This window comes from Harpia harpyja, chromosome 1, assembly GCF_026419915.1.
Source record: "Harpia harpyja isolate bHarHar1 chromosome 1, bHarHar1 primary haplotype, whole genome shotgun sequence".
In the NCBI taxonomy this organism is placed as follows: Eukaryota; Metazoa; Chordata; class Aves; order Accipitriformes; family Accipitridae; genus Harpia; species Harpia harpyja.
Genome location: NC_068940.1, coordinates 101,421,761 through 101,440,458, shown reverse-complemented (window position 1 = coordinate 101,440,458; position 18,698 = coordinate 101,421,761). Strand labels below are relative to the sequence as shown.

General features: G+C 44.6%; 1 protein-coding gene across 14 annotated transcripts in view; it reads right to left on the bottom strand.

Moving 5' to 3' along the window:
- KMT2C (lysine methyltransferase 2C) overlaps positions 1-16,664 on the bottom strand; it is a 201,057-nt gene extending 184,393 nt beyond the window's left edge. For 13 of the 14 annotated variants that reach the window (XM_052806979.1, XM_052807007.1, XM_052807015.1 and 10 more), the window contains exons 1-2: positions 15,799-16,112; positions 15,505-15,687 (exon numbers count right to left, since the gene is read on the bottom strand). In XM_052806979.1, the coding sequence (XP_052662939.1) occupies positions 15,505-15,686 (182 nt within the window). In that variant the 5' untranslated portion in view covers position 15,687; positions 15,799-16,112. Of the gene's footprint in view, positions 1-15,504; positions 15,688-15,798; positions 16,113-16,641 lie in introns of those variants that run through there. The other variant, XM_052807044.1, reaches the window with a different exon arrangement.
- Positions 16,665-18,698: the final 2,034 nt, after the last annotated feature.

Here is an 18,698-nt window from a genome sequence, read left to right as displayed (position 1 = left end):
ATTATACAATGAGCTAAAGGAACAACTCTGGGTAGCGTTTCACATTCAGCAGCAATTCTAATTGAAGCTGATCCCACGCCATGCCTCTTCTTCCCAGCCTCTGAACTGTGCCCGCTGAGCTGTGTGTTGGAGCATGTCGTGAACCAGACGAGTGGACTGATCCTGCGACAGGGTAACCCAGCAAGGAGCAGCGGGGCCGGACACTGAAAAAAGGCAAAGCAATTTTGTCTGCATCGATTCCCTGCCCTGATTCACACGTCTCCACAAACGTGTGTCACCATGATGGCAAGGCAGAAACTGTTTAAGCCAACACTTCTGCCAAGAAAACGTACATGGGAAAAATGGGATCAGTCATCTCTCCTAAGACAGACTTTTTTTTTTGTAAGCAACAGAAGCGATGGATTTAATGATTAAGATAAAAACTTATGTCTATACATATGTTGGACTGTTTTCTTCCAAACTCAAACTGATTAACTCACAGATACAACTCTCTTGAGTTAATCAAGACACATTTAGTGAAACATGCCTTATCTGTTTACGATAGGCCCTGTTTACAATTTCTAACTTTTGGAGAATGTTACTTCACAGCAACCAAGAGAAATCCAGACGTAGATACATCACCACTTCTAATATATTCTGATCTAAATTTCAGGTGCGATACATACACAAATAAGAGACAAGGGCTTCACAACAGAAGTATTATTTGGTTACAACAGCTAGTACATTTCATTTGGTACTTCATCGATTTTGAAACATACAAAGATGGCTATAGTAAGAAGCATGAAAATGTGTTTTGTCTTTTTTAAACATTTGTTTCTTCTTAACTTCTGCTGACCTGCTATTTCCAAGACCTTCAATGGGTTTCTAATAATGTAATAGAATCATAACTTGAGATTAAACCGTAAGTATCTAGCTACAAAAGAACAACAAGCAGAAAAGGAAACTCAAAATATTTTTCCTTAGCCTGGCAATTCTACTGAAATGTAAAGGCAATTTACCTTCTAGCACCCTTTTATGCTTCCATGCTACATATCAACTTGAACCACCCTCCTCAGTGAACACAGTTTCTCTGTAAATTCTACTTTTCATGCCAAAGCATAGATTAAACAGAAGTAGTCTGGCTTCTTTTTTTAGTGCATTTGAAGGGGGTTGGAAGTTCTTACTTTCTAACCTGTACTAAAACAGTCTCTGGAGAGAGACTCATTTCTAAAACTAAAACAAACAAACAAACAAAACAAAACAAACAACAACAACAAAAAAAACCACCAACAAAAAAAGGTTCCAAACCATGTTTTTAACTCTTCCCTGCATTCTCTCTTCTTGTGAGCATGAACCAGATCATATCTGGAACCCAAGATAGGTCAGCAGCAGGTCATACAGCCAAGAAACACATTTTGTGCATTAACTACATACCCATGTTAACATACTGTTATAAATTTGATTTAAAGCCATTACATCCAAGATGTCATATCTAGCAAGCATGCTATGAGAAATAGAATTTGAACAGTAATGTAAGTTAGGTAATTGAAATAGCTTTCTACATAGAAAGCATCAAATCCTGTCTATTCTTATGGCTTTGACAGACAAATTTTGGCAAATATTACTGAAAAGGCTCAAGGTGTCTTTCTTCCCTGATGTCTTTCCATGCTTCAGCCAAAGGTTACCATCCCTGCGACAGAGATGGCAGAATAGGACATTCCAATGCAAAGCCTACCATTACACTTAATTCACTGATGAATGTGAATTTGAGGTAGAAACCCCGAACAACAAGCTGGAGTGTACCCTTTTGCCTCTATGGCTGATATCTTCCCAGAGAGCATCAGCACAGATGTCTCAAGGTAGCTTGAGCTCACAAAGTGTCACCAGATCTTGTCCAGTTACACAGTGCAAACAGTGGTATCAATGGAAAAGTGGAGGCTCTATCAGGTTAAAAAGCGTTTCTGAAAAAAATATTTGAAATAAAAAATATAGGTCTTCCAATCTTGCAATACCTCTAGAAATCTCAGATTTCCTTACTCGTTTCTTCACTTTCCCAACAGCACTGTTTTACCTGAAGTAGCATGGCATGTGGTGCTTGCTTATAGAAACACTGCACAAGAGACAAGAGTTTCATGACCTGTGTCCATTTTACACTTCTAAGTGCTCATATGGGTAAACTCTGCTGCATAACTGAAATGATAATGTAGTACTGCTAACCAGGAACCGAAAAAAAGGGGTGAGCAAATGAATTCAGAAAGGACTAAAAACCAATACAGACAAGTAGACTACCAGTTGAAAACAAGATTCAAGAAGAGAAGAGGTAGAAAACAGGCAATACCTAAACACTCACAGGCCATCAGAAAATGACTCATTGCTAATGACATGCGTTGTTACCTACTAGCACAGGCAGGACAAAACTGTTTTCAACAGTGCATGATGGAAATCCAACGAGAATACAAAATCTGACGTATTTTCTTTAAAGTAATCAAAATACCCCTACCCTTTTCTAGCAGATAAACTTTTAAATATACTCTTTAAGAAGAAAATCTGGAATGCCAGGTGACACCACTTCTGAGAAAAAAAAAAAAAACATAGTAAGGAAGTAATAATTTATTTAGTATATGTGGAATCACACAGATTAATAGATAAAGCAAGTATCAGGTGACAGAGGGAATAAGGAACACAGACAATGAAACAAAGATTTAGTAAACTATTTTCTTCCAAGAAACAATACAGGAAAACACCTTCTACAAAATCAAGCTTATTGTACGTAATTCACTGTGTAAAAGCAATGGGTACAACGTAAATAAATAATGGACATGACCATCAGAAGGTATGCTCATAGAACAGGATCATACAATAACTCAGGTTGGATAAGACCTCAAAGGTCAGCTAGCCCGATCTCCTGCTCAAAGCAGGTCAAACAGGGTCACTTCTCAAAATGGTTTACAAATATTTTTGAGGTTAAATTCGTTATTTACATAGCTGTGTAATTATACACAGTGCTGAAATCTGATGGTGGGAGCCTATCTGAAGTAACTTATGCCCTGAACAAACCAAGTACAGACAAGAGAGATCAGGGCATAAAGGTGATACTGAGATGGCTTGAATCACACCTGAACCCCTTCGTCTAGTATTTCCTATTAGATTGCTCTAAGGAACTCCCTGCTCACCCCTTAGTCCTTCTGAATTGCATTTTAGACATACCTAGTTCTCTCTTCTGACTAAGCATAAAGACTTCGGTAGAATTTGAGTACACTTCCTCCTGTTTGTTAGTAAGCTCCTTTAGAGTAGCAAAATAAATATCATTATTCTTTTAAAGCTTTGAAAGAAAACAATTCAGATACAAACTAGACCATCACAACAATACTGCTGAAAAAGAAACCTAGGTGGCATGACTACGGGAGCTAGAATTCAGTCTCTGCCCTGTCCCCAAGGCCCATTACTAATAGCTGTTATGGAACATGCTCCCACACCACATGACATGATCACATCCATGCAGCTGTATATTCCCCAATATTCCCCAGGCTCATAGCGAGGGCTAAATATTGGGGGACAGGAAAAAAAAAAAAAAAAAAGAAAAAACCAACAGAAAAACTCAACAACTTGATCTAACAACCTTTATAGTCTTTAGATAAAAGCCAGCTAACAAATGTCTATCACAATACTTTCCCAAATGCTAGTCAAACAAGGAAAACTGTACCTTAGAAGATGCAGGATAGCTGAGAGCCCAAGCTTCAACTCAACAAGTCTATACATGTCCAGGACAGTTATGACTTCACTTTTTTGAAGTGTGAACATGTTAACTAAGTATAGACAAGAAACTCTCACCGGTCTAAAAAAGCATTTAAAATAACATGGTCAAGCTAACAATTTAAGAACAGGTTCTTTTTGCCTATTAAGACAGTCTAAAGCAAGTCAAAGACACATTAATTGAAAAAAGTAAACTGAAAGTATTCTTAAAACAATACTTATTTACATTAAGTTATCAGTAATTAAACCCCCCGCTGACAGTGTCTGGTTAACGAGCCTTGATTTTCTGCTTGTCCATAAAGTAGGTATACAATTAACAGTACTTTCTCTGTTCTGTTCTACCAGTGTATCCTTATCTGAGAAGACCACATGTAGAGCACACAAAATATGAGTCAGTTTACCAAGTTTTTGTATTTATTCTTTACCAACAAACACAGTCGAAACAGAAATGATTGTATCTCCAAGCTGTACAGGGCACACGATAGGACAAAGAGTACTCTCCCATTCCATTACAAAAAGAGGCGACAGAATAGCCAGCCATGAGCTAACCCCTACTGCTACATGAAAGACCTCAGGGAAATAATTTCTTTAAATAATCTTGCTTACAGATCATTTATTTCCCGAGTTACCCCCCACCCCCACCCCCCCATTTCTGGGCCCAGTTCTCTCCTAAAGGGTTTCTGGAAGACACAGGCAGAAAAATAAATTAGAATTCCTGCTGAATCTGTTTTGCACTTTCCTTTGTATAAATCTCTACCAGGATGCCTGATGCAAGGTTAATTATGCAAAACATGAACCAGGAAAAATTGTGTGTCAGAAGACTGAAGGAGCACTGAAAACCAGCATTTCCCAGAGCCTTATGGCTTGTATATCCCATCTCCTCCGCTCCCTCTAGAGCAATTCTGCTGTGAGCTGTTCCTCCTAAACTTACATCCCAATGGGTTAGAGAACATTAACTGCAGCACAGTGTTTGCCCAGGAGGCTGAAAGTAAAACTGATGAGAATTCTATCAGTTTCATTGAATTGCTGCTTTAAAAAAAAAACCAAAAACAACAAATCACCCATTATAGTTATACTAGTAAATTAAACATAGTTGGTGATGTTGGCCTTGAGGCCGACTAGCACAGAACAGCCTACCTACAACCATGCTATCTAATTCTCAAACTCCCAAACAAAGCAGCCATAGGTTGGGAAGGGGTGCATGGCCCACACAAACCCTTGGGCCAGCCTTGAGAACCGTTTGGAAGAGTGCTGGCAGGCCCAGGTCAAAACCGTACAAGCAACCGCCGCAATAATCTGACAACTGGGACGATGGCATCCAGTGACTCCAAACGTTCCCTGCTGGGTTTTTTACGAGCACAGACACGGCCACTGGGAAGAAGCTGGGTGCTTCAGGTACCAGAACACTACTGCTAGCTACAACCATGCCACTAATCAATACAAAACACAAGCACAGCCATGAATTAGCCCAATATATAAATGGTGAAATTTAAGAAAATTGAAATGAACAGTTCTTTTCTCTTTATTCTGAATTTTGTTTCAAAATTCCCTCTTCCAAGCCTTTCTTCACAATGAAAAGCATCTGGCCCATTTCTAAGTGAAGTTCTAGTCTCATGCAGTTCAGTGGGCCATGGTAAGAAAAAAAAAACTACACTCACTTGCTTTTATTACAAGGAAGGGGAAAAAAAAAAAAACCACAGAGGAGAAGGAAAAAAGTTGGAGTAGAAACAAAACCGTAAGCAACAGAGAATGGGAACTAGGGAATAAGGAACTGGAAAGGCCGGGAGAGAAAAAACCTTCCACTGACCACAGGAGGGGAAGATGATAAGCCTTTCAAAGCAACTAACAGAAGCTTTCAGAGCACGTATCTTGAGTGTAAGAGGAGGCCTTCATCATCCAGACGTCTAATAGAAAACCAAAATAACAGAACAAACAGCCCAACATGTTTGTGAAAATGTTGAGGACAACTGTTTCACAAAGTTGAGGATGCCAGAAGAGCAGTTACTTCACACTTTGCTCTATTAGGGCAGGCTCCATTTTAAACATCTCAATGTGTACAGTGATTTGGCTGGAAGTGGTAACAAGAAGCATTCACTGTGCCAAGGAAGGGGGAAAAAATGAGCGCAGTAGAAAAAGGAGAGCAAATTTTTATCTTCAATTAACTGAAATAGGAAAAGCAAATTTAAACAAACTCTTTGAACTTGTTGCTAGAATCTCTTGAGAATGCGATTTAAAGGAAGACTGGCAGTTATTGTACTGGAATATGCACAATGGCAAAGTATTCCAATGAAGGGGAGAGAGAGGAAATATAGTATGAACAATACACGCTGCTGCATCAAAGGCAGTAATAAGGGTCTGAACTAGAAAGAATCATATTAGGAATGGAAACAAGGGCATTTTAATGAATATAAAGGAACAGCATAAACTGTCAGGGATAAAAATCAGAAGAGATAAAAGCACAGCATGCATTATTACCACTGTGCAATATAAAAGGCAAACAAAGTTTCAGAAGTATTTCAGAAGTAAGAATAAAAACACTAAAGTCAGTACATAACAGTGCTAAAGAACAACAAACAGATAACAAAACAGAATCAAATGCAGTTCTCTGTATTTCGGCCTTTATAAAACAGATTTATTGCAGCTAATACTAAAACCTGATTTTGTTATTAGGCTAAATAATCAGGGAAATTCAAGTCAGCAGGACTGGAAGAAATTCACACTATACTTCAGAAACAAACAGAAGTAATCTCTAAACTCTGAGTGATGATCTTCCGTAATACAGTCCTGGTGAAATTGCCCTAAGATGGGTTGGCAACAATGAACTAGAGCACTCAAAGGGCATTTATTTGCAAATTATTTTCAATCAAGGTGGGAGAACATTGCAAGAAAGTTCCTTCCTCCAGGACCAGCATGAGGAAATTCACACACATAGAAGAGCTGCATATGACACACGGCTGAGGCAAGGGCTATAAACATTTTAGAGGGCAAGATCTTAGTAAAAATCATTGTGATAAATTGAAAAGTGGTTCATATCAACGAAGTGAAATTTAATAAAGACTAGAAAACTTTCGAAGGATAAATCAGGTAAGTCAACATTATGTTGTTACAGAGGTTAAGCTTGTTCAGTGCAGAACAAAGGAGACAATCTCCTAATAAATAAAAGTTTATTATAAAAACTGTTCTCCATTTCAGCTGTGGCGTCTTAACCGTGAGCAATACAAGACAAAACCGGCTTAATCAGCAGTAAAGAATATTTATTTTATACTTTAGAAAATTAGTTACTGAAACCAATTGCCAAGAGATGCAGTGGAACTGTATTCACCAAACACTTTAAAAACAAGTTGGAGAGGTATTTGTCAGAAATGGTACAGATACACAACACAGAAGGATGAGCAAGATCACCCTGAAGTCTTTTTTGGCCATACAGTTCCCTTCATCTGTGGTGATATGGCAAAACTAAATATTCATTTTATTTTAAAGAATTTCTTTGTGCTTCTGAACTCCACACTTCAGGAAAAAAAACTAAATAATTCACATTCTGTATTTATAAAATGGCGTATTAATACATCTCCCAAATTTTAATAGAGCATAGCTCCCCCCTTTATTAATAATAATATGGAGCCGTCCTATCAGGTTTTGTTGAGAAAACTTTCACTAAGAACACTGCAGACAGTCTTCACTGCCAAAGAAAGACAGGAGGGTAGACACCACAATCAGAATAGCCTGGGTTCCATGAACCCTGGGATGTTCCAGAAGTCATTCTGGATTAGCTAAAGCTTCCAGACGGTACTCTCAAACAGTCACATAAGATGCCGGTAAATGTTTAGTAGCAGCAACTGCACATTTGGACCACATCTTTGCTACCAAAAATTCCTTTTATCTTACTGTGTCATACAAGTGATTCAACTGCCCATGCTCCAAGGAATATAAAGACATAATAGGCAAAATAAAAAATTGGTAAATTTTCCTAAAGCTGATTTTTTTCTGATAGACTAATTTAAACTATTTTTGGCAGGAATTTATTGTCAGTAATGATGCAGCAGAAGAGAAAAAAAAGCCTCTTTTTTCCTCCCCCCTGCCCAAAGCCAAAAGTCGGGGGAGGGGGGAACATCCTAGTCTGATAGGGTTTCCAGCAGTTTCTTCAAAAAAAGCAATTAGAATGTTGATAAATACAGCATTGAAAATTAGTAATTATATATTTATATTGGAATGGCTGGCAATAGGATTTGGTGCATGTGTGATTTAATAAAAATACTTCCAAAAATGTGAAAGGGAAGAATATTCTGAAAGAAGCCAGTGATATTTTATTCTAATGCCTATATATTGATATACTTGTAGGAAGGAGCTTTCAGAATACCAGAAACTATTGTTACCATAAAACACTTTACTTATACTATTATTTTAGGGTACTTTGAATATTCAATTTAAGAATGATTCTGATGATCAAAGTGAGAACCGAAGTGCCTTATTTAATCAATGCCAATGTTTCGGGCAAGAATCAGTTAGACGAGAACAACTCGTCTGTCTCTGTGCTGTGAAAAACCCTCTCAACAGCATTTTTGTTTTTTAAAAAAAAACACCACCCAGTACATATAACATGACTATAGGCTGTAAAAATCTCTCACAATCTCCTGTAAGAGCTCTTATATTGAAGAAAACTTAAAGGAGTCAGCCTAAAAACCAAACACCCCCAAGTTTCAGACAACCGAGGCTATAGCTTCGCAGATACTACTTTAAGTTGGCAGTGCTACCAAAAGCCGTAGCTCTGCCTCTCCGCAGCCTGGCCGCTTGCTCTGGCCTCCTCCCTCATGCTATCACAAACACGTTTCTTTGCCAGGTTAGTTTTAACCCAGATCAATTTCCCAATGCAGTTCACCACATGGCTACACAAACGCCTGGGTCAGCACAAGGGAGAGAACAAACAGCTGGTAGCGGAGGGAGGGCAGCACTGCTGCTTCTTTTGGCTGCCAGAACCATCTTAAGATTTATGGTGTTTGGGGAAAATAACCACCTGATGCACTCCATATACTCACTGCCTATGTTTCTCCAAGTAATAAATACTGTAGATTTTAAGGGCTTTTTCCTATTTCATCTTATTTTCTTTCAAAAGCACCAATGCTACTAGAAGAACTTACTCAACGAAGTTCTTGAAGCAAGCACCCAAACTTATTTTGCCTAACCCAGGAATGGCATGAACGGGAATGCCTAGTGCCATCCTTCTAGTAAAAAAACAGTAAAAAAACCCCTAAAAACGCAGAATTCAATGCAAGTTACTAGCAAACAGGACTTGCTACAGTAAAAATCTTGCTTCTCTGTATTTATCCAAACTGCATGAATCATGCAGATTGCATGAATTGGTAATCAAATACATTAAACATAGAAAGGAGAAAAGCTTTCAATATTTTTTGAAATTGTTAGTCGCTTAATTGTTTGTCATTTCGTAACATTTTAGTGTACCTATGACAGCATTTCTTAAAAAGTTAAATCCGCAGCATCAGTGTAGAATAACATAAGGGAGTGATCATTAGGGGTAGATAATGAAATTCTATTTTCGCTAGCTATACATGCCCCTGCCACCCCTCCAACATTGTTGCGGGACAGCTGGGCCGAGGGAGGGAAAAAACCAATTCCGGTCTGAGAAAGGCAGAGCTTACCTGTTCTCAGCAAGCCAACTGCCTTGGAAAACCATCTCTCAACTCAAATGACACCAAAGAATAGAAATGTCCATTTCCAATTACTTATCTTATGAAAGAACAATGACAAGAAGTTAGTAGGAGTTGAACACACTAACAAGAAAGAAAGAAAAAAAAAAAATAGCCACAAGCAAAGCCAAGAAAATTGAAATGTTATATTGTTTTAAGCTGGGAAAAGTCTCCTGTGTCATTGAATACAGGATGAAAAGATGTCTGGTGTGTAGATGGCTCAGAGAGCAGAAACCAAGAGACTGGGTTCTTATTCCTACTTCTGCAAAGACATGCCTTATGACCAATATACCTAATAGTTGAGATTTCACAGACTGCCATCATATTTGGTCTGTCACAATACTGTCTGATAGCTCTTGGAGGACCTCTCACGACAACTGCTACAGAAGTTCAACGGATCATCAAATACAAACATTAACAAAACTAACAACTACAATGTCAAAAAAAAACCCTTGAAGAATTCTTCATTTGCAAGTGCAGTCTGTTTCAAATTGTGAAAACTTTAGGCTAAGGTTATAGAAAAATATCTATTTCCAACATTAACCCTAATCTCACTCACCCTTAAGACACAAGTGGAGACACCACGTTAATCAACATTTTAACAACTTTGATAACATGCCAAAACAATTCTGTAAAACCCACTACGTGTAACAACTTTCACAGTCACCTATCACAGAAGTCCTATCAAGAACTGAAAATCAAAAGATTAATACAGAGATCATTTGCTTCCTCAGCAAAATAGTATTGTGTGCAGTTTAAGCCAGGCTCCGATGCAAAAACTAGGTAAAGACAGTCAGGGAATTGCTTGGTAATACGAATATGATGGAGGAAGTCATGCAGCATGGGCTGCCAAAGAAAATGGCACAAAGTTCCCATGGGACCCTGCTGCACGTAGCTCGGTCCTGTTCTACGCCGGACTAGAAAGGCCTTCAAAGAGCCAATGTCGTGTCCTGATTATGAAGCCTACTCCCATGCCTCATCCATCTCTTCACACTGCGTGTTCTAGTATGTACCTTCTGGCTTTTGGCCAAGTATTTTGATACGTGGCTTGTACAGGCAGAAGTATAGGCCCCTGTTTACTGTAATACCTTAACCTCATCCATACAACAGTTGTACAAAGCCCATCCATCGAAAGACTTAAATCCTGCCAGGTAGTAATGACTTTCCCTAACTGTGAACAAGTATTTACGAACACTTTTATTGTATAATACAATATAAATTTTACATTTCCAAATGTTAAATTTTGAAGTGAGAAAAGGGCAGGCAAGTATAGACGCAAGTTAAGTCACATAGAAGGTGTGTGACGAACTAAAGAAACACAGCTGAGCTATAAAGAGAATCCATCCAACACATTACAGTTCTTTTGAAATGAGTGTAGATATCTTTAAATATTGGCCTACCCTAATGCAAATGCAGTTAAAGTAATGATAAAAATTCTTAAATAATCATTTCCTGGCAAAAATGCTATGCTTACGTGTCCTCAAAACTATCTGCATGTGTGAAATCTATGGCTGTTGAAAACCTACTGCAGCTTACATTGGCCAAAGTAATGAAAAAACAGGACGAAAATTAAAACGGAGTTTATTAAAAATAAACACACACAAACTTTTCCACAAATTTCATGCTTTTTGAAATCATTATCGTATGCTGTTTTAAACTACACACATTTGCAAAAATAATTTGTAACATACATCAAAGTCTGATGGATACTGAAAATAAAATTTAAAATGAGCTTAGATACTGACTTACAAAGTAACTGTTATCATGATCACGAGACTTCTGCTACTAAATTTTTGCTAAGAAGCTACATCTGTTTGTGCTGCTTACAACCTGTATAGATTGAGAAAGCTCTAATACTTAAAATAGGTTACAAAAATGTTTACTGCACCTGTACAATACTATTCTGATAGATTTTCATGAGTCACCAGCTGTTCATACAATGACAGTATAGTTGAAATGGAACCAATACTCTTCCCCTGCAACTTCTTTTTGATCACATTCCTATCCTTCAGGTCCATAGCCTGGAAGTTGAGGTATAATCCAAGTACAGGAGTCAAGTTTCCAAGATTTCAGGCCATACGATGAGATGGCCCCTAATTATTTCTGGTTTTCCCATACAATACCAGCAAGGCTTCTTTATTAACCATGCACCTGAAAGTTTCTTTCTCCTACATCACGTTGTATCTTCAGTAATGCAACTTTATTCTTTTTTTTTTTGCTTTCATAAGTGCAATCTCCCCACTTTTTAAATTCATTTGAAAGGTGATACTACAAAAATATTTTCCTCGTTCATTGCTTTGATTATAGTCCTGTGTGTTATTCCTGATGAACCATATCACGAACATCCTACCTGCTCTCAATTTCAAGGTTCTGCACAGCCTATTCTAGCTCTACCTCTTAAATTTGAACCACTGCTCTATACAGATATCCGGTTGTCAAAATGTAAGGAAGAAGATACGACTGTTTGTCTAGCACTTCAGGCGGGAAACAAGCTATCTGTGAAAATCCTCAGGGTGACAATGCTACCCTCCTTTAAACACATCCTCCAAGTCCGATGCCTATGAATCATTCACCGATGCTGAGATAGCCAGGGTACTTGACCTTCTGCATGTTCTTTTGCTCATAGCATTCTCGCAGCTTTCTTGTGCTTTCCCAGTACATTTCTTACATTTACATGCTGTCTTATCTTTACATTTAAATTAAGAAATTGTTTGTGCAGAAGCAGTCTTGGCTTATGCACTTGTACTGTATGTAGTATAATGGTGCCCTGGCCTCTAGGCACAATTACAATATAAATAATAAAAATGAACTGTTCACCCAAGATTAAGTCTCCTGACGATGCTATTCATGAAGCTACATCCTTCAATCAATGATAAAAAGCTGTTCTAGCATGATGCTCCACTACCAGTAACTCTCCAGGTACTGACGCCACTGATTCCCTGTTCATCACCCATGGGAAACCTCAACTGTTCCCTATACATACTCGTGTCCACAGTACCACTGGAATTTTTACTGATAACCAGGTAAAATGCAGGATGACAGAGGCTTGCGCAGAGCTGTCCTACTGAAGAACCCTTACTTAACATAAGCCTACTTCTGGGAAGAGTTGAGAATCCTTGGCATCTCACAGAAGCTGATTCAAGGCAGTTTTCCATCTGTCTGCTTAAACTCATCAAATTTTTTTTGCTTAAAAACATGGCCTTCAAGAAGGTAAAATACCAACCTACAGCATTCTCCAATATGGTACTGTTCTTTAATGGAGGCATCCATAGCTGAGGAATTATTCTATTTTGGCTTTGCTGGTTTAATGCAGGGCTCTTCATTTTATCATTACTTAGACTGCACTTAGACTGAACATTCAGTGGAACATTTCCTATAATGGGATAAAGCGGTTGAACAATTTGACTGGCTAATAGTGATTTAGACATGTGATTACAGTACAGAAAATGGTCTGACATATGCTCTTTTATCTGGTTTACATGAGGCACATTAATCCAACTGGAAGGCACAGAAGTGAAAAGGAAGACAGGACCAAGCAGTCGTAAGAAAAAAACAGAAAAATATTTTTACTTATTTTATTTCTGCATTTGCTTAGCTATTTTTGTGAACAGCAAAACTTACAAAATAAAACCATTTTCTCCCTAAAATGGATGCAACTAAAAAAGACCAGTCCACACCTACTCTGTGAAAGTTAGAAAATAACTATTTCTGATAAAATCCTTGTTTTAAAAGCATTTATGACTTATGTCATAACACCTTTACCAACATTACAGGCTTTCCATAAAGATGCAGAAAGACACTTTAGCACCACACCAGACAGGAACAACCATAGCGTGAGAAAAAAAAAAAAAAAAAGTATTGATTCATTTTAATTTTTGTCTCAGCTAATTTCATTTCCAGCTCTTACACAAATGTTTATAGTCATGTCAGCATAAGTACATATTTTTACAGGAAAATTTAATTTCCTCCTAAAACTAGTCGACAATATTCCCATGACACCAAAACACTGACTGAAAAAAAGGAATTGCCTCTTTAGCACCCACTTTTCATCAAAAGCTTGTACACAACCTCAAATTGGCCTACAAGATACGTCAATTTTCACAAATAACACTATTTTGCTTTTTGCGCAGACTGGTACTTTCAGTTGTATTTGCATTTTTCTTCCTAAAACTTCTTTTAAAATAAAATATTCAAAGGTTTCCTATGTAAGGTTTGGATTCTATATGTAGAAATAAAACCAAAGGATGTAAAACTAAGTGTAAAGGAGACAAACCTAAAAACTTTACTGCACGTATGCGTTTGCCAAGTACTTCCAACTACGGCTATAGGAAAATTTGTATCAAGCGAATACGTAAGATAATTAAAAGCGGGAGCTGCAAACAATGCATCTCCACCAAAACCAGGGAGCGAACATTAAAATATTTGAAGGGAAACTTTCATCAATGACAACAAAAAAAGTCCGTGTATCCCAAACCATCAATAGTTAGTTCTGTCCGGGGATATTTGTGCAGCATGTATTTGTAAAAACAAATGGTAACAGAAAAAAGCATAGTCTTTGCGTACGCTCAGGTCCAGCCCAGCAGCATCCCTTGCTAGGGTTTTGGGCTTCCACTCTGACATTACGGTTGGACTCGGTGATCTTTCTTAAAGGTCTCTTCCAACCTCAAAGACTCTGATTCAGAGACTGACGGTGAGGTCTGGGGTGGGCGTTCGGCGAAGCGCCCGCAACTCACCTGGTTAAACACACTCCAGGGGTGTCAAACCCAAAGCGTCCCCTCACAACAAAGGGAACCAAACTCCGAAACCCCGAGGCTCCAACAGGCTCCACAGCGCAGAGGCTATTTTGCTAACAATCCTCACGTTTCTTCTCAAAACGTGCTCGCCCAGCTTTGCCCTATTACCGCTACCATCAGGTATGTCACAGCCAAGATCCACCCTACTCAAAAATAACCCGCGGGGAGCGCGGCCAGCACGGCAGCGGCTCTTCCACCGAGGCGGCCACCAGGCCTCTCCGAGCCCAGCCCGGCTCGGCACCTCACGCCTATCAGCGGCACAGCGGCCATGCCCGCCGGTTTGCCCGGCCCCCTCAGCCGGGGGGGGTGCGGAGGGGGGGGGGGGGGAAGCGGCCGTTGGCACGACCGGCTCCCCGCACCCGCGCTGCGGCAACTTGTGCGCGCCCGCCCGGGGCTGAGGGGAGAGAGGAGCGGCTCCCTCAGGGACGGGGGGGGGGGGGGGCAGCGGCACGCCGCGGCCGCTGGGGCTAACGAACGCCCGCGCCCCCGGCGGGGAGAGGCCGCGGCGAAGGGAAATCTGCCAGCGCCGAGGAAGAGGCACCCCCCCCCCCCCCCCGCGCTCCCCCCCCGTGTTTGTTGTGCTTCGCCACTGTCCGGGCCGGCCCGTCCCTCCGTGAGAGGCTGCCGCCTGACAGCTCCCCCGGCGCCGCCAGCCTCTCCCCCCCCCCCCCCCCCCACCTCCGAGCACACGGCGGGCTCGGCGGCGGCGAAAACTCCTGCCTCAACTTTGCGTGTGCGCGTCCGCACCCGCCCGTGTTTGGGGAAGGGTGTGTGGGGGGTGTTCTCCTCGCCACCCGCCGAGAACCGTCTTTTCTTTCCCCAAAAGAGGAGGGGGGGGGGGGGATAAAAAGGGAAAGCGACGAGGAACTACCGTCAAGCACAGGGAGTAGCCAGAGGACGCTGAAGGCAGCCGAGCGTCCGGGAGCAGAGACCCAAAAAGGAGAAGGGGGAAGGTGCAAAGGCAAGGGAAAAAAAAGGAGGAAGAGGGGGAAGGGGGAAGAGCTAAAGAGAAACTCCGAAGAAGGAGGAGAAGAAAGGAATAGGGACGGTGAAAGAAAAGTGGGAAAGGGAGAGCGGGCGGAGGAAGACAAAGGTGAAAAAGGAGGAGGGGAAAGTGCAAAGGGGAGAGGAGGAGAAGAAAGAAGGGCCCTTCTCAAAATGGCATTAGGCAGGAGGGAGGGGGCGACGAGCGGCGAGTCTCCGCTGACAGCTCTGCCTGCGCCTGGCCGCCTGCCCCCGGCCCCTCTCTGCCTCGCACACACAAACGCCGAACTTACTTCTTTCTGGCTCTCTGGAAAGGGGAAGCGCCATCTTTGCGAGGCCGGCCCCTAGGTCTTTTGTCTGTGGCTGCTGCTGCTGCTGCTGGGGGGGGAGCTCCAGGCTCGGGGGGCTGCTGCTGCTGCTGCTGCTGAGGCGGCTCCACCACCGCCACCACCAGACTCTTGTCCTCCGTTGACATCCTAGTCAGCAGGACGAGAGAGACACATGGATGATGATGATGAGGATGAAGATGAGGATGGTGATGGGGATCCCGATGCTCCTCCTGCTCCCGCGGCTCCTCTCCTCCTCACCTCCGCCTCCTCCACCTCCGCCTCGCATTGCTGGCCTCAGCCGCCGCCGACCAGCACAGGTAGCAGGGGGAGCAGCATGGGGAGAGCAGGAGGAGGAGGGGAGGGGGGGATTGGGGGGGGGGGGGAGAGAAAGAGCGCAGAGGAAGGAAGGGTCTCACACACAATAACACCCCCTCCCCGGCTCGGCGGGGTCTGTCGGGGCCGGGGGAGGTGGCGGGCGAGGTGAAGAGAGCGAGCGAGAGGCGGCTGATCCCGCCGCCGGGCGCCCCCCCCCCCTCTCTCAGAGGCCCCGGGAGCTGGCGGCGGCTCCGGCTCCTGCGCTGCCCGGCTGCGGCGGCCGCCGCTTCATTGTACACTGGCCCTGCGCCCTCCCCCCGCGCAGAGCCCCCGGGGGCGGAGGAGGAGCAGGCGGCGGCGGCGGCGGAGGCTGCAGGGGCCGAGGCCGAGCGGAGGAAGTTTTGACAGCTCCAGCTGTTGTGTGTGTCGAGGGCTGAGTCCGGCCGGGCTCCGCGTCCCCTTCCCAGCCGGGCCGGGAGCAGGAAGTTTAACTTTGGGGAAAGAAGGAGGAGGAAGGGTGAAAAAGGGGGAGGAGGAAGAGGGAGGAGGAGGAGGAGGCGGCTCCCTCCCCCCTCCCCGCGGGGTGGAGAAGGGATCCCGGCGCTGCCGCCGCTGCCCTGGTGTGTAACCCCCCCCCCCCACACCGCCAGTGCGACACATAGACACAGAGCCCTCCCGCCCGCCGCCCTCCTCCTCCCCCTGCCGCGGCCCCACACTGCGCCTGCCCGGCCCGCCCGCCCACCGCCCGTCCCACGGCGCAGACACCCATCCGCCGCCGACACTGACCTCACGGGCTGGCTGCCGCGGCGGGCTGCGGGGAAAGCGCGGAACCGCGGACCGGGGGGACGGGACGGGACGGGAGGCGACGCCACGGGGCGCTCCGCGTACCCACCCCCGTACCGCGCCCCGCGGGAGCCGCCAGCCCGCTCGCTCGTTCCCCCACCCTCTCCCCGCCCTTGTTTTTTATTTATTTTCCCCACGGCCCCGTGGAAAAGAAGGGGGGGGGGGGAAAAGCGCCCCGTCAGGATGAAAGTAGCCCCGTCGTCCCCCCCCAACATGGGCCGAGCTCCCCAGGACGCCGGCTCCGGGGGACAGCGCACGGTGCCCTGCCCGGCGGTGCTCGCTCCTCCCCAGCCCCGGGGAGCCGGGACCGGCTGCAGCCTGGAGGCGGGGAGCCCCCCACCCCCCCGTGCGTCTGCGGTGGCGGTGGAGGGGGAGGCAGCGAGCGGCGGGGAGCCGCGGCAGCCCCGGGGGAGGGGAGGGGAGGGAGCAGAGTTCAGCGCTGTGTGCGAGGGAGACAAAGTCTGGGGAGCGTGGCCGCTTTCCAGCAGCTCCGGCTGGAACAGCTGCGGCCGCTCGGGGCGGCGGGGAGCTGGGGAGGGGGGGGAGGCCTCCCCCGGGCAGGGGCCTTAGCTGGCCGCCTGCCCGCCCGGCTGCGCGGCAGCTCGGGGCGGGGTTAAGCCTCATTACACGGGATTTAACGTGTCCCGGAGGCCGGGAGGGACTCCGGCTCCGAAGGGGAGGGGGAGCGCTACGGCCTGGCAGCCAGAGAAAAGTCCGGCCACGGGGCGAGGAAGCCGGCCGCGCCCCCGGACTTTCCTACGGGGCCCTGCCCCGGCGCGTACCGCCCGGAGCGGCAGCGGAGCGGAGCGGGCCTGCCGGCGGCGAGCAGGCCGCGCTGCTGCCCGCCCGGCCGAGGGCCCCCCGCCGCCGCGCCTCCGCACCGGGCGCCGCCCTGAGGGCAGCCCCTGAGGCGGCCTCCCCTCCTCCCCTGCCTTCTCCTCCCCTGCCTTCTCCTCCCCGGCCTTCCCTGCCTGCCTGCCTGCGGCGGGCAGCGCCGCGGGGCCCCTCGCCCCCAGGCCCGGGCGTCCCTCCGCTGCCGCTGCCCGGAGGCGGAGCGGCGCGTACAAGGGAGCAGTTCGGTGCACAGATGCCGAATCGTGAAACGGGTCGTAGGGACAGAGGAGAAGTGAAGCCCGCTGCCCTGCGGCGTGCGTAGGTGACTCATGTTTGGGGCGGGCGTCCTTGAGAACTTCGCCGGACTTGGCAGAAATCGGGGGGAGCGATACGACTCCGAGTAGGTGCACGTACACCTTGAGAGCCCTGCACGAAGTGTGTCTGCCCTGTCATTTAGGTTTCTGTGCTGTGTGCGGATCCCAGCTGACAAAATGGCCTAGGGTAGGACACAGGTACAACAAGGGAAGGAGGAGCTAATGTTAGTCACTATTTTTTTGGCGTAGAAATAAACACAGAGCAATCCAGACCTTTACGCTGTTGTTTCTTCCCAAATTTGTCACTTGTCAGCTTCAAAAATACTAAATTAAAATGGCACGCTGTGGCAAACACGACTTCTGCTAGCCAGTTTTCCTAGGAACCGTTTCATAACAAAAAGCCTTCATTGGTTCCTTTCCTTAGTTTGTGAGTAATTAAATCGGACCTTTGTGACATTTACGTACCTGTATGTGGAGAGGGGTAATACGTTTATCTCCATTTATACACATACTCGTATACATACATATATATAAAATTACATGAAGCCATCCCTTTCAGCCATGCAAAGACAACAGCTGGATTGTTGGCATGACTTTCTTGGCCCTATTACTGAAAATGTACTCATTTCTGCAAAATTAAAATACATATCCCGAGCTAAATGTTTGTATTACAAAGTCTGCAAATGACAACACAGGTATACTGCTCATATGACTTCAGATATGGGAACTTAACCTGTTTATCTGCTGTCTAACACAGAAGAAGAAAGTGCCTTTGAATTTTGTTAACTCTGGCAAGTTAGCATAATTTAACCGAAAACATTTAATGCTATACAGGCCCAGACTTGGGTGGAG